Below are 21,224 nucleotides of genomic sequence, written 5' to 3'. Positions count from 1 at the left end.
CCAGTTCAGAAAAGCACACACACACATACACAGCACACAATTTTCATTTTTTTTCACAGTGTGAGGGTGGGAAGACCACTGCACTAAAAGGTTGATATTTGAGCCCAGCTCTGTCATAACAAAATGCACAACCTTGAGTGAATCCCTGAACTTCTTAAGGCTTCCATTCTCCTAGCTAAAATGTCATGTTGGACTTGATAATGTTTAAAATTCTATAATTTTTATAGGTAGGGCTTTAGCTGAATAGCATAAAAATTGAAAGTCCCAGCCTTCCTTCCCCAATGACTGATCAGAAGGGCAATTTTTCAGTCTCTACACACCTTTGCCATTGTCAGGTATTATCATAGTTCTCATATTACATAGGCTTGGTTTAGGGGATTACAATCTAGTGAAAGAATGCATGTGAAATGTCAACAGTAAATGCAAAATTCTTATTATCTATTGCTAGTTTAAGTTGTAAATGACAGAAACCCACTCTAGAAGTTTCAGCACAAAATTAATTTTTTAAAGTATATGGTGAAGACTGCCAAGGACAACAACTACTGGTTTAGAGCTGCTCTGTGGAGATGTGAATGCCACTGCTATTGGGCACATGCAGCAGGACTCACCCCTTCTGTGGGCACAGGATCCTATCACTAGAACCACCACCACTGCTGCGTCTGGAAGCGGAGGTGTCTGCTACCAACGTGGCTGAATTCTGCAAGGTACCTACTCTGTCTATCTTGGGGAGGTACAAGTTGGTAGAGTGAGAAATTTCTCCCAATAGGAAGTGTTCCAAGAGCCAAAGAAGCCCAAAAGAAGAATAAAGGTCCATTACAATCTTCTAGCAAATTCTAAGTAGAGGGAATTTTATTTACATTTTTTAGTAGAAATGTCAGCTGTTATAATTATCATGGTAAGTACTATTGTTTTCTTTTTCTTTTAAATGTTAATTTAAGTACTTGTATTGTTTCGTGTTTGTTTAATTTTTTGGTGCTTTTCCCCACAGTGTTCAGAGACTCAAGAAATGTCTCTTGATAATTTTCCAAATGCTCATCCATATCAAGTAATCCATCTACTCCACTTTTTTCTCCTCTAGAGACTCTTCTATACCTCTTTTCTCCACTCCAGTGTGGACTGCCTACTTTCTGGGCTTCAGACGTGTGTCTCATGCTGGGTTTTCTTTCACTGCTTTCTCCTGTTGCCCCTCTGTTCCCTTAACTTCTGAGTATCACGCTTTCCTCTCAGTTGGTTAATGTCTCTGTTTTGTTGAAGATATCCTCCAGGGCTTCCTAAAAAGTGTGTATAAGACATTTATCTTTTTCATTCTTACATGAATGAAAATGCCTTATAACTGTTGACAACTTGACTGCATATAGAACTCTAATTTGAAAATCATTTCTCCTGAAAAATTTGAAGACCTCAATACACTATTTTTTAGCATCTGCATTGCTGTGGAAAAGTCTAAGACAATTACACTTCTTCCTTTGCAGGTGACCTCTATTTTTCTCTCTCTGGAAGTTTTTAGATTTTGCTTATGATCCTTGGCATTGTGTAACTTCATAACAATGTAATTTAGTAGGTTTTCATTTTGCTTTGATAAGGATTTTTTAAATTCCTTTTATTTTTAATGATATTACTTGTCAAAATTGGCAATCCCACGTTTGTTCTTCCCCATTTTCTTTGAAATTTTACTGATCTATGAAATCTTAAAGTTTCGGAACTGCTTAGAGCAAGGATCCCTACCAAGCCTTTTGAAATCAGCTGGTCCCTTGGTCTCCATCCTAGGAGAGTCCCTTGTCAGTGAAAATTCATATACAATATCGTGATCTTCCATTGTCTTACAAATAAAGTGAAGAGATCCTGCCCTGAAGAACAAGGTACCTCCCTCTAGGCATTATGTCTGCAGTTCTAGTGTTGGCCATCATGAGGATGGCTAGTCACCCAGTAGCAAGCCAGAATGAGAGAGAGAGAGAGAGAGAGAGAGAGTGGGAGGCAGGCTCCATGTCTGTACCCACCTCTGCAGGGAGAGAATTATTTTAATAATTCTCATGTCTCACATGTGCATATTACTGACAGTTTACAGAGGACTTTCCTTCACTGATAAAAATGATTATCTTTCTGAAGATTGTGTGATTTGTTGATAATCCCATAGCTAGTGGAAGGCCCAGAATTCACAGATCATAAATCTCTGGGTCTTTTCTTGAATTTCAAGTAATTTCAGCTTTTAAGAAAATGAAGAGTCTGCTGTAGAGAAGACTATGGGATTATCTACTGACGCACAAAAATTGCAAATAATTTCAAATAAACATTGTAAAGGTTGCACAAATGAGACATCTGACTCTGTATTTTTTTTTTCTATTTGTGAAATATGATATTCCTTAAAATTATCCTTGGCCTACCTAGGCACTGAAGTGTTTTGCATTCTTTTGGTCAGTGGTATTACACTAGTAATAAACATATTCTAGTCTCTCTACTTAGTTCTACATGGTTAAATGAGTGACTTTTAGGTCCTAGTTCTTTTTTAAATTTATATACAGTAAAATTCACATTTTTTGGAGTACAGTTCTTTAAAAAATGGCAAATAGATACACATTCAAGATATAGAACAGTTCCATTATCCCAAAAAGTTATCCCGTGTCCCTGACAACCACTAATATGTTTTCTGTCCCTCTACTTTTGCCATTTGCAAATCATACTGCAGCGCTGGTACCGTGGAGGCATCGCTGCCACCTTCACTGGGCACTGACACTGATACCTCTGCTGTCAGTGGTTGGATGCAGTCACTAAAAGCACTCCATTGCTGCGTCTGGAAACCAGATGTGGCTGTGGTGCTGCCGGTTCCCTCACCAGGATGTATTTTACCTGGGGCTGTGAATCTGATTGGCACAACCTAGAACATGTGTCCATGTCCGGTGTTTTATGCAGTATCAAACAGTAAACAGTGGCACTGTTTTGCAGCTTCTCCAGGAAGACATGGCCTCTGCCTCAAAAGGAAGGTAAGGATTCTCCAAACAGAGGAAACAGGGTCAAAGCCTGGAAAGTTAAGAATAATGATAGATGTCCACAAAGTTCAGGCTATCAAAAGGGTTTTGGAAGATATCTAAAACATTATAATGCAGAAAACTCTAAAATATCTGATATTATTATCATCTTTAGCACATCATCATCAGGGAATTTTCTTGAATAAGTTCTGTATTAGTTGTCTATTGCTATGTAACAAAACACCACAAAACTTAGTTGCTTAAAAACCACAAACATTTATCATTGCAGAGTATCCGTGAGTCAGGGATTCAAGAGTGGCAGAACTGTGTGGTTCTGGTACAGGGTCTCTCATGAGGCTGCAGTCAAGATGTCAGCTGGGACTGGAGGATCCATTTCCAAGCTGGTATCCTCACAAGGAGCAGCTTCAGTTCCTTGATGGCTAGTGGCAGGAGGCTTCAATTCCTAACCACATGGGCCTCTCTATAGAGCCACTCAGGTGCCCTAACAACATGTTAGTTGGCTTTCAGAGAGAGTGATCCAAGAGAGAGCAAGAACAAGATAGAAGTTACAATGTCATTTTATGATGTACACTTGATAGTTACCCTCCATCATTCCTACCACATTCTGTTTGTTAGGAGCCAATCACTAACTATAGCCCACACTCAAGGGGAGGGGAATTAGGCTCCACAAAGGGAGGAGTATCATAGAATTTTTGGACATGTATTAAAAGCATCACAAGTTATTTTTTATTATTTCACAGAATTGGCCAAATTAACTTCCTTATGCATTATTTCTATTCATTTTTGTATTACGATATGTCAGAGACTCTATTATGATTTGAAGTTAAATTATCACACACCCTCCAGGGATATTTACTTTATCTGGTAAAAATCTTTAACAGTGCTTGAAAAGGAGAAATGGTTGCACTGGATAGCATCTTATCACCAAAGAAACACATTTCAACTATAAATGAAATATTTGTCCTTTTGTTCAAACACCTGAATCCTATAGTATAGAGATTAACAGACATTACTGCCTGGCTATCCCTACTGATGTGGTGGGAGGAGCAGGAGGAGATATTTTTGTAATTCAAGGTACTTTTCTGAGAGCACAAAAGTATTCCAGGAACACAAACTTAAATGTCTTCAGTTGCCAAACAGGTAATAAAAATGCTGAAGACTATATGGAGTGGTGAGGCCTGTGACATTCAAATTCAATTTAAAAAATAACAGTAACAACAATACCAGGCTAGCGAAATAAAGCACCTCCAAGTGCCCAGTTTGGCTCTCAGCAGCCAGCCTGCTCTTCTTGCTGAGGTCTATAAGGCTGACTTGCTTTTCTTTGGAAATTCTGCTTCTGAATTCATTAGTTTCAGAGCCAAAAATGATCTTGGTCTATCTAATCCAACTTTTCCACTTTACAGACAGGAATCTGAGACAAGGCACTTTTGCTTTTGGGGGCCCCTTCCTCCCTAAACAATATTAAAAATTATATTGTATGAGGTAAAATAAAGAACCAAATTAGACTGAGGTAAGGAGAGACTTTATTCAAAAGGATTTTATAAGGGACTATTGCAATAGGGGGAGGGGGACTACTATAATAGGGAGAAAGTTTGATCCTTAGATCTGTAAGCCTTTCAAAGGTAAGGCAGAAAAGGTCTTTTCTAGGAAGCAATGCAGAGCAGAACGCTGGAGAGAACAGGATGTGGAGAAGAGGGATGAGCCAGAGTGGCATGATCTTACAGGAGAGAAGAGAAAGTTTCATCTGGAGGTCAGCCTATTTTCAGGCAGGCTGTTAAGGAGAGGCTGTATTCTGGCTCAGGCTGAGGGCAAGGGTGGGTAAACATTGAGGGCCAGGGAGAAAGAGAGAAGCCTAACTAGTTTGGTCAACTCAAAGTAGTAGGTATTTTGTTCAGACTGGTTAGTGAGCACAAACAAATCAGCTAATCATTTATGATGCAAAGAATGAGAATTTGGAGGGTCTGTGGCCAGTCTTGTCATTGATAAAGAAGGTAAGTCTTATCAGTAAATCTTATCTATGTCATTTGGGGAGGGATGATTCCTTGCAGTAAACCATTTCCGGAACACAAAGGAGTGGGAAGATTTCTTTTATTGTTTTCTAGGATTACAGGGCTTGGTAAAGTTCACCACTGTCAACAACTGCATTGGTATAAAGACCAATAAATTAATATTATATATTATAACATTTTCTTCAACCTAAAAGTTTTTTTTCCTTTTTCCTTTCTTTCCATTTTCCTGGGCCCTAAAAATATCAAGGGCTCTGATCTGAGACCCATAGAGATTGAGGGCCTTTAAAACCACAGAGCTAGTTATGGTAGAGCTCAGACAAGAGGAACCAAGTCTAGGGCTCTTTCCACACCTACACCTCTGTGGACACAGAAGGAGAAAACTCTGCCCAAGAGGTAGGATGAAGACTTGGGGATGGGGTGGGGGCAGGAATATTAACTTTGAAATAAGATCCTGCAGACTCAGAAGGTGAGGATAGGTGAGAAATTCATTAAAGAACTAGGGCCTGGGAGCACCTTAACAGTCGACTATGACATGCACGTCATTATTCAACAATATTTATTATGTATTTACTATGTGCTTGAACCAACAGTCAAACAGGGGAGGCCAACGCAACAAGCAATTGCAATAAGTGTGACAAGTGTCATGACAGAGGAAGTGAGATACCTTGAGAGTGAACAGCAGGAACACCTACCCTGAATGGGGGAAGTGAAATTCCAGGTGAACCAAGAATAGAAACTAACAAGGCACAGAGGATGGCAAAGGTGAGAGGAGTGTCCTAGTCAGAGGGATTTCAAACAGGAAGATTTGGGATATGCGAACTTGGACCTTAGAGGAGACCTAAGACTTACGCTCTGACTTGCCTATATCCTTAGTATTTGGGGAGCGAGGTAGCAGTGAAAGGGAGTGGTTAAAATTTCTCCCCAACTGCTTCCGGGAGTCTTAGCATTCATTCACGACTAGGTTGCCCAGAGGGCTTGGAGGGTAAAGTAAAATAACAGAAACCTGAGAAAACAAACCGCTCCTCTCATTTTTCTAAACCACCCAGTCAGCGGCGGTACTTGGCCTGCTCCTAGCAGCTTAGGAGGCCGGTTTCAATGTTGAGTTTTCCACCCATTCCTGGTCCCCGATTCTCACTCTCCCCCGCCAGGAGGATGCGGTCTTGAGGGGAACTTCTCTCATCCCTTCTCAAAGGTCCCCGCCAGGGCCCGGGGCCGACGGTCGGCCACCTGGCCTACCTTGATTTTCCTCACCTCACCTGGAACGCTCTCGGCCCTGGAAGGACAGGGCACCTCGCAGGCCAGGGGCGAGCCACTTCCAGCCCCCACGCCAGGGAGAGAGGCAGGCGCCCGGCGGGACAGCCCGGCGGCTGCGGCCGGAGGGAGCCGGGCGAGCGCGGGGCGGGGCTGGGGCGGGGCCGGAGCCGCGGCGGGAGTGGGCCCGGGGCGGGGCTTGGGCGGGGCCGGGCTGGTCACCGCGGCCCAGAAGGGCCGCCCCTCCGCCCCGCCGCTCGGCTGCCAGGCTGCCGGGCCCCTGCTGCCCCTCCGCCTCTCTGCTCGGATAAGGTGGGCGCCGCCTGGGCTCGCCCGGGCTCCGCATCCCAGGCGCTGGGTCTCGGCTGCCCCGGGCTTGTGCCCGCCCGGCTTCCCGCCCTCAGAACCCGCGCACGCCCGGCGTTTGGATACTGAGGGGCGCGGAAGGAAGGTGAGCGCGTGTAGCAGTTGCTGTGACCTCTTCTTCTGCTCCAAGTTCTTGCACATGGAAAATTCTCTTTAAACTCTTGTCCAGATGTCGCATCACTAGTGACAGAAGTCGCGCATCTGACAAATTGGTCCTTTCAGGTCGGGGGAGGAGGTGGTTGCTGAGGGCCTCCTATTCCCACCTGTGGTCCTGGGAGGAGTCTGCTCCCGGAGACTTTTAGGGACCCGCCATTCGCCATTGAGATAGTTTCTTGGGACTCGGAAATCGGACTTCTATGGAACAAGAGTCGGTTGAATTAATTTGAAAAGTGAGTTGAGTAGCTGGGAAAACGATTCGGTGGCCGCGGGCCGGCTGTGACAGCTTGAGGGCTGTCGGGGGCGGGGAGATCCGGCGAAAACTTTCCCTGCAGCGCGCCTGCTGCTGAGCCAGCAATAAAGCCAGCGGTCACAAGACTTTTGTCACTTGTAAGGTTGGACGAGGGGCAGGAAAATAAAGGAGGGGGAAATGTCTGCACTGACAAAAATCTGGGAAAGGTGAAGTACTAGGAATATTCCTTCGGGCATAGATGCTTTCTTATTCCGCCCTCCTCACTAGAGCATTTTTGTGTACATTTCTGAACAGTTAACTAAGATGCAAACAGAACGTGGCTGTATAACAACGTTAACTTTTTCTTCGTCTCCCTTGCAGTTTTATGCTAAATGAGTTCAAGGTCACCTATTGGAGACTACGTCACCTGTTGGGAATATTTTTACCTGAAGAAAGGGTTTAGAAACTGGCGTTTGTTTCTTTCATCCCCTTCCCTATCTCCCCTCTCCTTCCAGGCCCCCCCAACACCCAGTGCGGTTGCTCTCCACCCTCCTTAATTCTCACCACTTAAAGACCAGGGGAGAAGAGAGCAACCACTTTTGTCGTGCAAATACTTGTGGTTTGGTCTTGTGACTTTTGTTCCTAGCCTTCCTTTAGTTCCTTCAATATTAAAATGTACCAATGTGTTTTCTGTAAAGAATGCAGAGGGTTGGAGAAGAAAGAGAAACTGTTTGTGCTGTGATCTAGTAAAGTATTATTTTTTTAAACCGCAAAAATTGGGATTCTGTTGAATTCTAATATTTTCACTTCTTTTTGGGAAAGATATTTTAAAATTAGAATTATTTTATCAACAAAATGTCAACTGTTAAGCCTCTCACTGTGTGTGAAATCTTACATTGACAGTCTCTACCCAATGGAGTGAATGCTTTAGAAGTCTAAAGTTCTAGTTAATAGAGGCCAACTGGAATAGAAGTGTATTTAAATTATGAAATAACTTCATGGAACCTTGAAAATAATGGTATTCGGAATATTTCAAGATTGCTGCATTCAGATATCTGTGTGGCTTGACAATTCACTTATTCTTTCTGTTATTGAATAATGTTACAATATGTGGCATCTCTTATTAATAATTCTGTTAATGCATTATAAAGGACATCTCTCTGGAGGCCTGTTCTGAACATACAGTTACTTTTTCCCAGTGGTTAATATTTTTAGATTCAGTTCTGCTCTAAACTGAATTGTAGGCAGGGAGATGAGGTGAGGATCAGGACTAAAAGAATCTGTGCACTGAATTCTAGCAACAGATCAGTTTTAAAGTCCTGGCAAGTCCCCAAGTTAACTCTGGGGTCCCAGCAAGTCCCTTAACTTAAATGTGTCATTTTTGTCTTCAAACTAAGGAGATTGTCTTTGGTCTTAAAGGACGTTCTGGTCCCTTTGAACTCTTCTATAAAAGGCAAATTCTTATTTTTAAAGCTAGATATCACTGATCTAAAGAAGTATCCCTTCCAGAGTTTGCTCTCATTTCCAGAGGGTGTCCTAACATGTTGGGCCCCACCCCTGCCCCACCCAAGCAGTGTAGCGCAGTGGTTAAGAGATTGAATTTTGGAGACTGATGGATCTGTCTCCGTTTTCTAGCTCTGATCTTGGGCAAGTTATTTATGTCTCCAAACCTCATTTTCCTCATATTTAGAATACAGATAATAATAACGCCTAGGGTGATTATGAAGATCAAATGAAATGATGCACATAATGTAAGTAGCACAGTGTGTACAGCTCAATAGTCAAGAAATGGTAGGAACTGTTTTTCAACATTGACCTCCCTCCTCTTTTTCTTTTAACAAGATCAAATTTTACCTGGAAAAATGTAAAGGCCTACACATGGGTGTTTAAAAAATAAGCAAGTACAAGATGAGGAAGTTGTAATCAATTGAACCCGTCGACGTCATGGTTAATTGACTGTATGTTTTCTGGGAGTCAGCAGTGAGTTGTAAGGGCCCAGAAAACTGATATGATTTTAGGCTGCTTCAGTAGAAATTAAAATGCACATCTATAGCCAAGATATGTTTCTACCTGTGCCTTTTGCTCTTTGTGTGGACCTCAGAGTTACACTCAGGATGATCGTTTTCAAACTGGCTTGTCTGGGGGAAGAAAGGAGAAAAGAGAGACAACTCTTGAAGCCATATCATATTCATTCATGACTATTACATTAGTTCTTTGACTTCCCCCTCAACATTTTTTGACCTCTTGTTATATGTAAACTGCCCTGACAGCAGAATGCAAAGGGAAAAAGGGCAGGTTCCTGCCCCTAAGCGTTCATAGTATAGTTCAGGTCACCAACACAGGAATAATTACAGCAGAGTGATAAGAGCTCTGATAAAGGAGAAAAGGGAAAGCTGGGAGTTGAGGAGTGCTAAATAGCAACCAGAAGAGGCTCAAAGGAACTAAACCAGAGGAGGCTCAAAGGAACTAAAAATTTAGTTCCAGTTTTGAAGGTTCCAGTTTTATAGGAGTTTGCCAGGAGGAAATGCTGAGAAAGAGCATTCCAGTCCAAGAAAAAAATTTGTATGAGGGTGTGATAGGCTGAGAGAGTATGACAAATGCAAATCATGGTACGCTATTCCCACGCTGTCCCATCCTTTACTGGCTACAGGACATTGGCAAATTATTTTGCCTCTCTGAGCTTTAGTTTCCTCAAATGTAAAATGAAGATCATATATTGTTTTACATTATTAGCTACTGACTTAATCTTCAAGTATCTCCTTTATGGGTGGGAGACTTAGTTGCATGTAAAAGATGAGACTTTGCTGGGAGACTTAGTTGCGTGTAAAAAATGAGGCTGTCATTTGTGACAATCACAACTATGTGATTGTCAACACATAGTTGACAATCAACCAATGGTTCCCTCCACCCATCTCATTCTCTTGATTAGAGAAAACAGAACACTACTGTAATCCAACGTTGAGTATAGATGGGATTTATGATTTCACGCATATTACAAAAAGCAGACCAAGAAATGTTGTAACTGTTCTCGTTCTTTAGAATAAAGTATGAAGTTATGTGTATTTCCACCACCACTACCCAAATTCCCCAACCACTACAGGCTTTCCCTCAACACACGAAGGCTGTTAGCCTCTGTTTTAGGGCCAGGCTCTGTAAAAGGACTTCTGACCACATTGAGAGTTCTTTGCTGGCCAAAGTTAGCACTCCTACATTTGCATGATAGGATCTCTGACCATTTTAAGCGCTGCTTCATTCTCCAGTCATTGTTTCCCTCGGAGCTGTTGTAGAGAGTCTTAGAAAGAATTTTTGTGGGGAGGGGATATTGAAAATTGGTTAGTTATTTTGGAGTACCAAAAAGCAAACCGAACATTTTGGGAGGAATTTGTTATAGGGTTTTACCCTCTTGTGGTTTTTCTTTGGTATTGTTAGCTCTTAAAATCCTTTTACATTTGGAAGACTTTGCCTTGAAATTCCAACTTGATCATGCATGAATTATCCCTCTTGTAAACAGTGAACAAATTTGCTGAACAATTGAATATCTAGAATGTCCCCCTTTAGGCCCTTTCCCCACATAGATTTCAAAAGAAAGACCTCAGGCAGTTTTGTTGCAAAGTCCTACAGAACATGGAAGAGTACTACATGCCATTGAGACAGCAGTAGATAGCAAGAGAATTTAACCACTTTAGGTTTCATTCATTGTTGGGAAAAATAGTGAGTTAGGGGGCCAGGCCAGGCCTATTTGCTATGGAAGGCCCAGGTCTGGCCAGATATTGGCATTCTTGTTAGGCCATGCAGACCAGGCCCTGAATAAGAACTTTTTGAGGGCATTGTTCTTTTTGGTCATATATTCAGTGAATATTGCTTCAATTTCATTGATTAATTTGAATATTTAATTAATTGTGCTGTGCATGGGGGATGCTGAGATTGACTGAAGTTCCTTAGCCTCAAGTGTGAATATGAATGTCTTTGGAGAGCTGTTGAAAATTCAAATTCCTGGTCCCTATACCTTAGAGATTCTGATTTATTACAGCCAGTCAGGGGCCCAGGAATCTGCATTTTAATAAAGCTTGCAGTTAATTCTGATGGACACTTACTTTTTTTTTAACCAATGTTTTTCCAGCATGCGTGTACACATGTACATAGACTTTTTGGAGAATAGTGCAATCTCTCTGTCTAGACCTTATCATTGCTGTTTAAATGTCTAAACAAACTCCAACTCTGGTCCTCTCCCTGCCTTTAACCAAGTCAACTTACCTTTCTGTTGTTGTTGCTTTTTACTTCATAAAATAGGGACTTGGACTGAATGTCTATAAATTTCCATGCTGTTCTTAATTTGATGCTTTTCTCTCCTTTTGATATAGTAACATCCAGATTAGTCTAAAAGAGTATTCTCTGAGCACTTACAGATTAAGGTCCCTCTTTGAAGAAATGGACTGTTGAGTGAGATCTACACAAAGCTCTGTGAAATCCTTAGATCTTTAGGTACCTCTTTGGGGTATCAATACACCCACTTTCTTTTGCTAAATTAATTAAATAAGGAGGCCATTAGGCTGAGGTGGCTCTAATGACATGGCAGCCTATGTTAGCAAACCAAAATCTGAGCCTGTAAATGCCTCAAGGTTATGAAATCGAAACCTAAGGACAGCCAGTCAGATAATTTCCTTACTTTGCTCTAGCCTTTTCTCTGTAAAATCTCTCCCTGAGCTCCTGTCAATGGAGTGCTCCTAACCACTTCCAGTTTGGCACTGCCTGATTGAAATCTATTTTTGCTTGAATAAACTCTTAAAATTTTTAGTATGCCTCAGTTTATCTTTCAACAGTTCATTATCACCTTCTCATGTTAAGAAGTGTAATGGATGGATGATTTCAAGACTGTGAACATGAGAAGATTTGGTCTATAGAGACCTGGTTAGAGACTAAGCTATGTTTTAAAAAAATTTTTTAACTGTGGATGTAAATTACCAGCTAAGTATTTCAGTAATTAAACTTCCCTTTGAGAAGCCTTCCTTGATCTCCTCCCCAGAGGGAGTTAAGTACAGCCTCCCATGGGTGCTCCCTATACCTCGTGGGAATCAGGCTCAACCCTTCTCACTCTGAGGTGATGGAGCGTCTATGATCTGTCAGCATTGTGGGCCAGGAACTCGGGTCTTCTCTCAGTCCCAAGTGGTGACCAAGAGTCAGGCACACAGTAGATGCTTCGTAATTACTTATTAAGTGAATTAACTGCTACTTTCAAAACCACTGTTAAGACAAAATTCATTTATTTTTTGTAACACATTTCATAATTTTCTCCTCTTTTCTAAATGTGAAAAAGTCTGTGCTAATCTATATGCTTGTTTTGAGAAATGTATTTCAGGCAACCATTATTTAGAAATTGAAAATAAAAATAAATTTTAATAACATTGTATTTTTTTTTTTTTTTTAGTTAAGAGAAACAGTGACTGTGATTCTTAATAGCCCATCATGCCACATGGGCACACAGACACTTATTTCTCTTCTTCTTGAGGCACTGGAAGGTGAGCACGTGAAGCATCTTCTCTGTGCATTTTGATTTCCTATTGAACAATAAATACAAACAGAAAGAGCTTCATTTTTTTTTTTTCCCAATGGAATCACAGAGATAAACCAAGTCAGAGCCACTCTCTTGAATAGCTAATGTCTGTCACCTGGAGAAGGAGCAAATTATTTTCTGCTCTCCATGTTGATATGTACAGAACATGTGTTCTGAGTAGCTGCTCTTTTCACTGCCTCTTTTTCCAGTTGAAGTGCAACATAAACTATTTTAATTAATATTGTGTCACCAAGAGGGATTGAAATAGCCAATTGAATTCTACCAAGATAGAGTCTTTTGATGAAAACATATCTTTATTGATTGTGGATGAAGAAAATCATTCTTAAAATGAAATCCAGAGAAAAATCATATCCCTCAGAGAAAATTTCTGAGTGGCAGGCTGAGATTAACATCATAAGATTGAATTTGTGCTCCAAGCCTTTGATGTAATCAGCAGCTGGGAGATGGTGTTGCCCTTGCTGTGCTCCCTCTGATTGTGGTGAATTATTGTATGGAATGAAATAAGTGTTTCTTGTGTCCCTCCTCCAAGAAATACAAACAAGGTATTACCAGGTAGTTTCTTGCTAATTAAAATGGGTTGGATCGATTCCAGGCCTCTTGAGCTCTCATACACCCATGAACTGTAGGAGCTAGGCATTTATTTATGCCCTAGGGACAGAATTTCTTGATATCACTGGATAGTGACTTCTTTGGCCTGTAGAAACCCAGCAGAGCAGAGATGAGGGATTCCCTTTGCCAGGGACTTTTTTTTAGAGTAAGTAGAGTCCAGGACATATTAGAAAGTGCCACATTTGCCTGGTTTCTATTGACCTGTAGGTCCAGTCAAACCCTTCCCTGTATCCCTTGGCTACCTCTGTGACATACACTGCATTGAAATCATCGCACTGTGGAAATCTCACTTTGTACTATGAGTCTTGTTCCATGACACCAGTGTTACAATGGGTTTTTTAGTTGTTGTTTTTGTATTACGTCCTGATGCTTTGAAAACACTCTTGCCCATGCATGTACTTCCACACATGTAATGAGTAGGTTTTGTAGATTAAGTAGAGAAAAATCTGCTTATACACCTACCCTCAGATTAATGAGTGATCTGACACCTTATCCACCCCTGTGGTTGAACCTAAGTTGTTTTTGTTTTGTTTTTAAAGAAATAGGTGGAATGGCTTGTCTGTAAACAGGAACTGTAAATTATAGACAGGGAGTAGTGTCACTGTTGTGTACTCTCTCTCAAACCCTTTGAGAAATGGTATTGTCCTTCATTGAAGTCAGAAGGATCTAAGGATGTAATCCTAGCCAAGGGATTTAGATTCACCAAGCCTCCTTTCCTAATAACACTAAAGGTAGGTGTGCAGATTAACCGAGATAATGCATGGGAAAGCCCCCAGCACAACGTCTGGAATGCCTATGATTCTAGTACCCATTTAGTAAACACTTGTTGAATTAAATTTGTAACACTGTGTCTTAAGACTGGGAAAGGGGGAAAGGACATTTAAGGCAGAAGGTGGGGATGTGTTCTGGAAAAAGGGAAAGTGGGAGGAGCCAGGGCTAGGGAAAATGCTGTAATGACATGAGGTAGGGGAATATTAAAAGGAGATAGGGCTTATCTTTGCTCATGACGAAAATCCACCAAGATGAGAAGAATGGTTGCAAATGGCTCTCCTCCTGTGTCTTGAATTAATGCTAGAATGGGCTGGAAGTCCTAGAAAATATGTTTTTAAAAAATTGGATATTCTGGTAAGGCTAAATTTCCTTTGGATTATGTCCTCAAATTCTGTCCCTCTGCATCCACTCTCTCCAAACCACCATGGAATTCTGCATTCGTAAGCCTCCTTGATGTAAATCTGTTTTGGCAAAGCTTCTGCTAGGATTCAGGAGTGGAAGAGGGTGATTTTAAGGACTTCCCTGGCAGAAGCGTCCCTGTTTTGTGGGCAGAGTCAGAAAACACTAGAATCATGGGCATTAAGGAGGCTTCTCCAAACAGGACTTGTCTGCATTGGTTCATATTCCTGCCTGTGGAAGAACCTTCCATCTGTTTATTTTGGGAGGAAAGGATTGTCATAATTGCAGCGGACTGACATCTAGTATCAGCTTGTGCTGAAGTTGGGAAAAGGGAAGTAGATGTCAGGGCTGAGGAAGGAAACAACTGGCCCATGGAAAAACACAGAATTTTTCTAAGAGAGAAGCCTAGGTCTAAGGGATACACCATCGACAACCATGGGACTGAGGCACACCTTGCTCTTGTACCTTGGGAATTCTCATCCCAGCCCACTTTGCCTCAGCTATTTATGTACTTATGATTTGACTCATAGCTTTTGAATTCCTAGAGGTCAGGAACCTGTATTTTTTCATCTTTCATTTAACAGGGCTTTTAATAAATACCTGTCGAATGAATAAATGAGTATATTCTTTTCTCAGGGAGCCTATAATGTGGACAGAAAGGAGATTTATTAACAAAAGAAGTAGAGAAGTGTTTCGTATATGACCAGTTGTGTGATTCAGTACACAGTTTAAGTATATGTCTCAAGAGTTGGTATATGTATTATTAAGATTTATGTTCTGACTAGAAAGAAACAAAATCTGCCAGATGGTGTATTAGTTTGCTAGGGCTGCCATCACAAAGTACCACAAATTGAGTGGCTTAAAAGCCAGCAATTGGGGCTGGCCCTGTCACGTAGTGGTTAAGTTCGCGCTTTCCAGTTCGGTGGCCGGGGGTTCGAAGGTTCAGATCCCAGGCTCGGACCTACGCACCACTTATCAAGCCATGCTGTGGCAGGCGTCCCACATAGAGAGGTAGAGGAAGATGGGCACGGATGTTAGCCCAGGGCCAATCTTCCTCAGCAAAAAGAGGAGGATTGGCAACAGGTGTTAGCTCAGGGCTAATCTTCCTCACACCAAAAAAAAGACAGAAATCTATTGTTTCACAGTTCTAGAAGTTAGGAACCTGAAATCAAGGTGTCAGCAGAGTTGGGTCTTTCTGAGGGCTGTGAGGAAGAATCTATCCCATGCCTCTCTCCTACCTTCTGGTGATTTGCTGGCAATCGTTGGTGTTCCTTGGCTTATAGAAGCATCACCCCATTTCTGCCTTTCATCTTCACATGGCTCCCTCCTGTGTGCATCTGTTTTCAAATTTCCCTGTTTTGTATGGACACTAATCATATTGGATTGGGGCCCACTCTAATCCAGTATGACCTCATCTTCACTTAATTATATCTGCAATGACCTCATCTCCAAATAAGGTCTCATTCTGAGGTACTGGGGGTTAGGACGTCAACATATGAATTTTGAAATTCGACCCATAACAGATAGGAAGATGGTAGATTTTGTTCTACTGCGCCAATTTGGTACCTTTGGAGTTTTATCTTCATCTCCCGTGTTTAATTTACTTAATAGACAGAATATATTGTAAATTATGAATAATAACATTAAATAATATAAATGGCAAGGATTCCACTTATCATACCACTGTTTACTTAGCAGGATTTACACACAGATTATGAGATTTAAAAAGCCTTCCAATAATGGCGGCCAGCATTTATTGAGTGCTTACTTTCTTTCTTTTTTTTTTTAATAATTTTTATTTATTTATTTTTTCCCCCAAAGCCCCAGTAGATGGTTGTATGTCATAGCTGCAGCTGCACATCCTTCTTAGTTGCTGTATGTGGGACGCAGCCTCAGCATGGCCGGAGAAGTGGTGCGTCAGTGCGTGCCTGGGATCCGAACCTGGGCCGCCAGCAGCGGAGCGCATGCACTTAACCGCTAAGCCACAGGGCCGGCCCTAAATGCTTACTTTCTAATGATTTCCATGGATTATCCAATTTAAATCTTACATCAACCTTATCAGATTGATATTATTATTTATTTACATTTTATTGATGAGGAATCCAATACACAGTTATAAAGTAACCTATCCGAGGCCATACAGTAGTAGAGTTGGCATTGGAAGCCAGGCTGACTAACTCTGGGGCCTCACCACTGGGTACATGCTGTCTCCTTCCTCTTATTATAGCCAGGTGAGGTAGATATTATTCCCATTTCATGGATAAGGAAAATAAAGTTTACAGTAACTAGGAACTTGCCTGAGTCACAAAGCCAGCAAGTGTATAAGACTTTGGATTTGAGCTTAGATGTTATCTCCTTGGAGAAATCCTTCCCTTGTTTGATTTCAAGCTCCACTTGTGTTTCCTCCCCAAACACTCTTGCGTTTACTTTATATAGCCCTGATCACACTGTTGGTAACTCAGGACGCACCTGTCTCCTTAGACACTGGTCAGCTCCTTGAGGTTTGTGACTGACTTTGTCCTTGTGTACATTCCTAGAATCTGCATGGTCTCTGACACATAGTAGATACTCAATAAATATTTGTTAACTAAATGTATATAAGTAAAGGCAAAGGAGCCAAAGAAAAGGGAGACCAGTTGAAGATACACGAAATAAGAATTAATAAAAGAAGTAACTGAGGTGACAGAAGACAAAATTTGGGGCAAAGATAAAAATGTTATTACAGGGGATTAGTATGGATATCTTAGAAAAATAAGCTAAAAATAAGGAAAAGATACGGAGTGTTGAAGTGATGAGCAGAAGCTCATGTCTAAGTGCCTTGATTTTCTTGGTTAATTGGAAGGAAGGATCATCAACTAAGAGTATTGGGGTGTAAGGAAATGCCTGGGTTGGGGCAAGGTCTTGAAAGGGTAGAGGAAAAGTCTTCACTATGGGAACGGATTAGAGACATGTTTCCTAATATGATTTTAGGTAGTACACAGCAAACATTTATGTTAGTAGACAAGTATTTATTTTAATATACATTTAAAAAAAATCTAACCAGCACATCAAAACCCATGATTTTGTATGGATGTTAATGATTAAGATAATTCTAAAAGAGATACTCATATAATATAAATTATTCTCAAATAATTTAGTACTTAAAATAAAGTGAGTTAATTTGAAGAAATAGGCAAATAGTTTTAGATTGTACTTGGATATGGCAAAGAAAAATGTGACTCAAGATTGGAAAAAGGTTTACAGATTCACACGCAGAGAAACAATTGTTTTGCCCAAGAGCAGGAATACTTAGTTAAAACTAATTTAAAGGTGACTCAGTTGTAATTACTTTGAGGTCAGGGAGAGTGTTTTTCTGTTCTTTGTGTTCTCTTTAGCCTAACCCACCACCTTGAATACATTTGGTTCTTGATAAATATTTGTTGAAGTTACGTAAGAATGGACTAGAACAGAGGTATTTTTGGTTCATGTTAGATACATGTAGGTTAAAAAAACAAAAAAACAAAGACTGTAAATATTCGGAGTTACATGTGGAAATTAAAAGGAAAACAAATCCACTTCATAAAGCCTAAAACTAAGGTTTTAGACAAGGGAATTGGAGTTCCACGAAGTTGTTCACTGATTGAATATAAATAAAAGCGAACAAGCCACACAGAAAGAAATGAATTGTCTTTCTCATATTTCTTTTACCAGCCGAATGCTCATCTCTTTGACAATGACTGTAAATGGAACACACTTAGCATTAATTTGGCTGTGTTAGCTCTGCTATACTACAGCTTCATGATGAAGGAGGTGAAGTTTGAAGGTAATACTTTGTAAAAATCTTTCTCTCTCAAGGCTGGGAGGGCTTTGAGCTGTGATGGAAACCTCATCTCTATAGTTAGAGAGATGTGATTTCTTGGCTGTTTTGTTTTATATTTGTTCCAGATCCTGGGCATTTGGAGTGCAGAGATCAGTTTGCATATCTGTTTAATTCTTCTCTTGATCTCTGGGTTATTTTAGCATTAACTTTACCTGCTGACATATTCTCTACCTAAAACACATTACTTTCTAGAGTTTCTTAAGTAGCAGTTAATCACTGAATAATAACATTTTCGAAGGAGCTTGGCTTTGATGTGGGTTAGGGGTTAGTTCTGAGGTAGTCATGCTCCACTGGGTGGACTAGGTGAATTTTTATGCTATTCAAATATGCCTTGGGCAGCCTTTGACTTTGTAGGAACCATTTTTTACCTTTTCTAAGGAGTGATCTGGTTACAATCTGTTGATAAAATAAGACCTTTTGCTTTGGGAGCATCTGCAAACACACAAGTTTTGGGGGACAGGGCTTCTGCTGAGACTAGCTGTGCATGAACCCTTAGTTTTCCATGGACTCCTGAGGCTATTTGCTTCATAGTCCCCTGTGGTTCAAATAGCTGTCACTCTGGCCTACCCTGATACCCAGATACTTTCTCTACAGCTTACTTCTACTTCTTGTTCCTCCATAAAGCCCTGCTTTGCCCTCTCTCAATTTATTGCCACTTACTAGCTAGCTGTGTGACATTGACCAAACTTGTTTTACTCTAATCTCCAATCTGTTTTTTTTCAGCTTAATTAAGGTATAATTTACATACAATAAACTACATCCATTTAAAGTGTACAATTTGATGTATTTTTAACACTCCAAGTTTTTTTAACCTAAAGACAAAATTGAGAAACAAAACTCCCTCTGGACTCAAGATGACCAAGTTATCTTTTGTGAGGGAAAGAATCATGAAGTAATTCGTTTGTGACCCCTGTGGTGCCTAGGTATGAGTTTTGAAGAAAGTAGGTAGGATTCCTTTCGACTTAAGAGATAGGATTCAGGGGCCAGCCACTTGGTGTAGTGGGTAAGTTTGGTGCACTCTGCTTTGGCAGTCCAGGTTCACAGGTTCGGATTTGGGCATGGACCTACACCGCTTATCAGCCATGCTATGGTGGTGACCCACAGACAAGATGGAGGAAGATTGGTACAGATGTTAGCTCAGGGCGAATCTTCCTCAGGAAAAAAAAAAAAAAACAAAACAAGAGATGGGATTCAGAGAGGTCACACAACTGGAAGTGGCAGATCTGAGATTCAAACCCGGATCTATTTTATCCCAAAGCTTCTGTTACACTATTTTTACTTTCCTCACAGCCGTTTCCTTTGGTCAGGAGGTTGTTGTCGGAATTCATGCATGGTAACTAAGGACTTCATTCTTTGTATTTTTTGATTGGCTGTCCTCAGTCAAGGGGTTCAAGATTTGTCTCTGTCTTTGAGGCTGGTGAGGCAAAGACTCAGTGCCTGGGTGTGTCCCTGAAGAAAGCTGTTTATGATAAGGTAAACAATTCCAGTGTCCAGTAGACACCAGCCACAAAACCATATTTGCATCATACTCATTATTCTACTAGCCTTGGACAAGTCAGAGCGATCAAAACAAATTGTTACAGGGAAGAAGATGAAGGTGAGAAGGGGGATGGGTCTGTAATGGTGTGTTGTCTTTTCTTGTGCTTGCCAGGTATCATATTTATGGAGAAAAGACCAGGAAGTGCTAGCCCAGCTTTTAAAGTCGATGGAGGCCACACTGGAGCCTGAATATAAGAGGTTTTCTTGTTGTTGTTTTGCTTGACTTTTTAAGAAATTTTTTTTTAAGAACCACTAAAATAACAAAGACTTTTGCTTAGCAGATCACTAAGACTTTCTGGTGGGGAAGTCTGGGTCATCTGTGTCGTGGTGTGCAGTGGGAGGGTTCTAGGTGGGTTGTTAGGAGACCTGGTTCTGGTTCTTGCTCAGCCACTCTCTTCCTGGGTTACTTTGGCCAAGTAACTTTCCTGGGTCTTCATTCCTTCATCTGTAGAAGGAGGGAGGGGAGAGATGGTGAGTTCCAGGGCTCCCATTTGGCTGTTGCCTGGGGTTGACAGTGGCCCTGGGATGCCCACAGGATACCCAGTTGAATTTGGATTTCAGATAAACAATAAATAATTTTTATAAGCACATTCCATGCAATAGGCAATATATATTTTTTAGTGTAAGCTTGTCCCCAGTATTTCCTAGGACATACTTATATTAAAAATATTATTTGTTGTTTATCTGAAATTCAAATTTATCTAGACATCTTGTATTTTTATTTGCTAAATTTTGCAGCCTTAATTTGACCTGGAGTCATTGATTAGAAGATTATCATAGAGTTTAGAAGTAATAGTAACAAACTGTGCATTTTCATGGCCAAATATTCTAGTATATGCCCACAATATTTTTGAGAAAAGAAATTGTAGTGATAGTATTGCAAAAGTAAGGAAAGAAATCTCACACTGAGAAAGGTGTTGCTAGAAACGGATAGTCACATTCTCTGCCCACAGTATAAAATTATAGTGATTTATTGCCTCATTTATTCATTCAAGAAATATTTACTGAGTGCCAATTATGAACAAGGAATTATAAGCACTTTCTGTGAAGAATCTCCTGTCCTCACATCAATTTTCCAAGCTAATTATTTTTTCCATTTTGTTGAGAGAAAACTGAGGCTCAAAGAATATTTGCTAGCTATTAAGGGAGGAAAAAAGACAGATTTATCTGACTATATTATATTTTCTTGCCTCTTTTCTTCATAATAAAGTGTATTTTGAATTAAATTAATGGAGATGGTGGTGTGCTAGATATGACCTAATGATCATCCTAGAATCAGAAACCTTATATTTCCATCCATTTGGATGGAACACAAAGAGGAAACCAGGGGTGGTTCCTTTCCCCAGAATATAAGTTCTACCAGAACAAGAAGACTCTGGTTGTAGGAATGCCACATCACCTTTCCTCCACTTCCTCATCAGCAAAATAAGAGTTTAACTCCACATTCTTAAAGTTTCTTCCAGTTTCTAGTGAACTG

The 21,224-nt window shown here is 40.6% G+C and overlaps 1 protein-coding gene and 1 long non-coding RNA gene across 12 annotated transcripts in view; one reads left to right on the top strand and one right to left on the bottom strand.

The window, feature by feature from the left end:
- LOC131406098 (uncharacterized) overlaps window positions 1-6,365 on the bottom strand; it is a 37,708-nt gene extending 31,343 nt beyond the window's left edge. The window contains exons 1-2 of the long non-coding RNA XR_009220057.1: window positions 6,245-6,365; window positions 2,845-3,484 (exon numbers count right to left, since the gene is read on the bottom strand). This is a non-coding gene — a long non-coding RNA (uncharacterized LOC131406098). The remainder of the gene's footprint in view (window positions 1-2,844; window positions 3,485-6,244) is intronic.
- WDR72 (WD repeat domain 72) overlaps window positions 1-21,224 on the top strand; it is a 294,043-nt gene that overhangs the window by 59,645 nt on the left and 213,174 nt on the right. For 7 of the 11 annotated variants that reach the window (XM_058541608.1, XM_058541610.1, XM_058541607.1 and 4 more), the window contains one exon: window positions 511-704. In XM_058541608.1, coding sequence (XP_058397591.1) covers window positions 573-704 — 132 coding nt within the window. In that variant the 5' untranslated portion in view covers window positions 511-572. The other 4 variants (XM_058541614.1, XM_058541615.1, XM_058541616.1 and 1 more) reach the window with 4 other exon arrangements.

This window comes from Diceros bicornis, chromosome 5 (genome assembly GCF_020826845.1).
Source record: "Diceros bicornis minor isolate mBicDic1 chromosome 5, mDicBic1.mat.cur, whole genome shotgun sequence".
NCBI lineage: Eukaryota > Metazoa > Chordata > Mammalia > Perissodactyla > Rhinocerotidae > Diceros > Diceros bicornis.
Note: the sequence above shows the minus strand (reverse complement) of the source record. Positions and strands in the feature narration are given on the sequence as shown.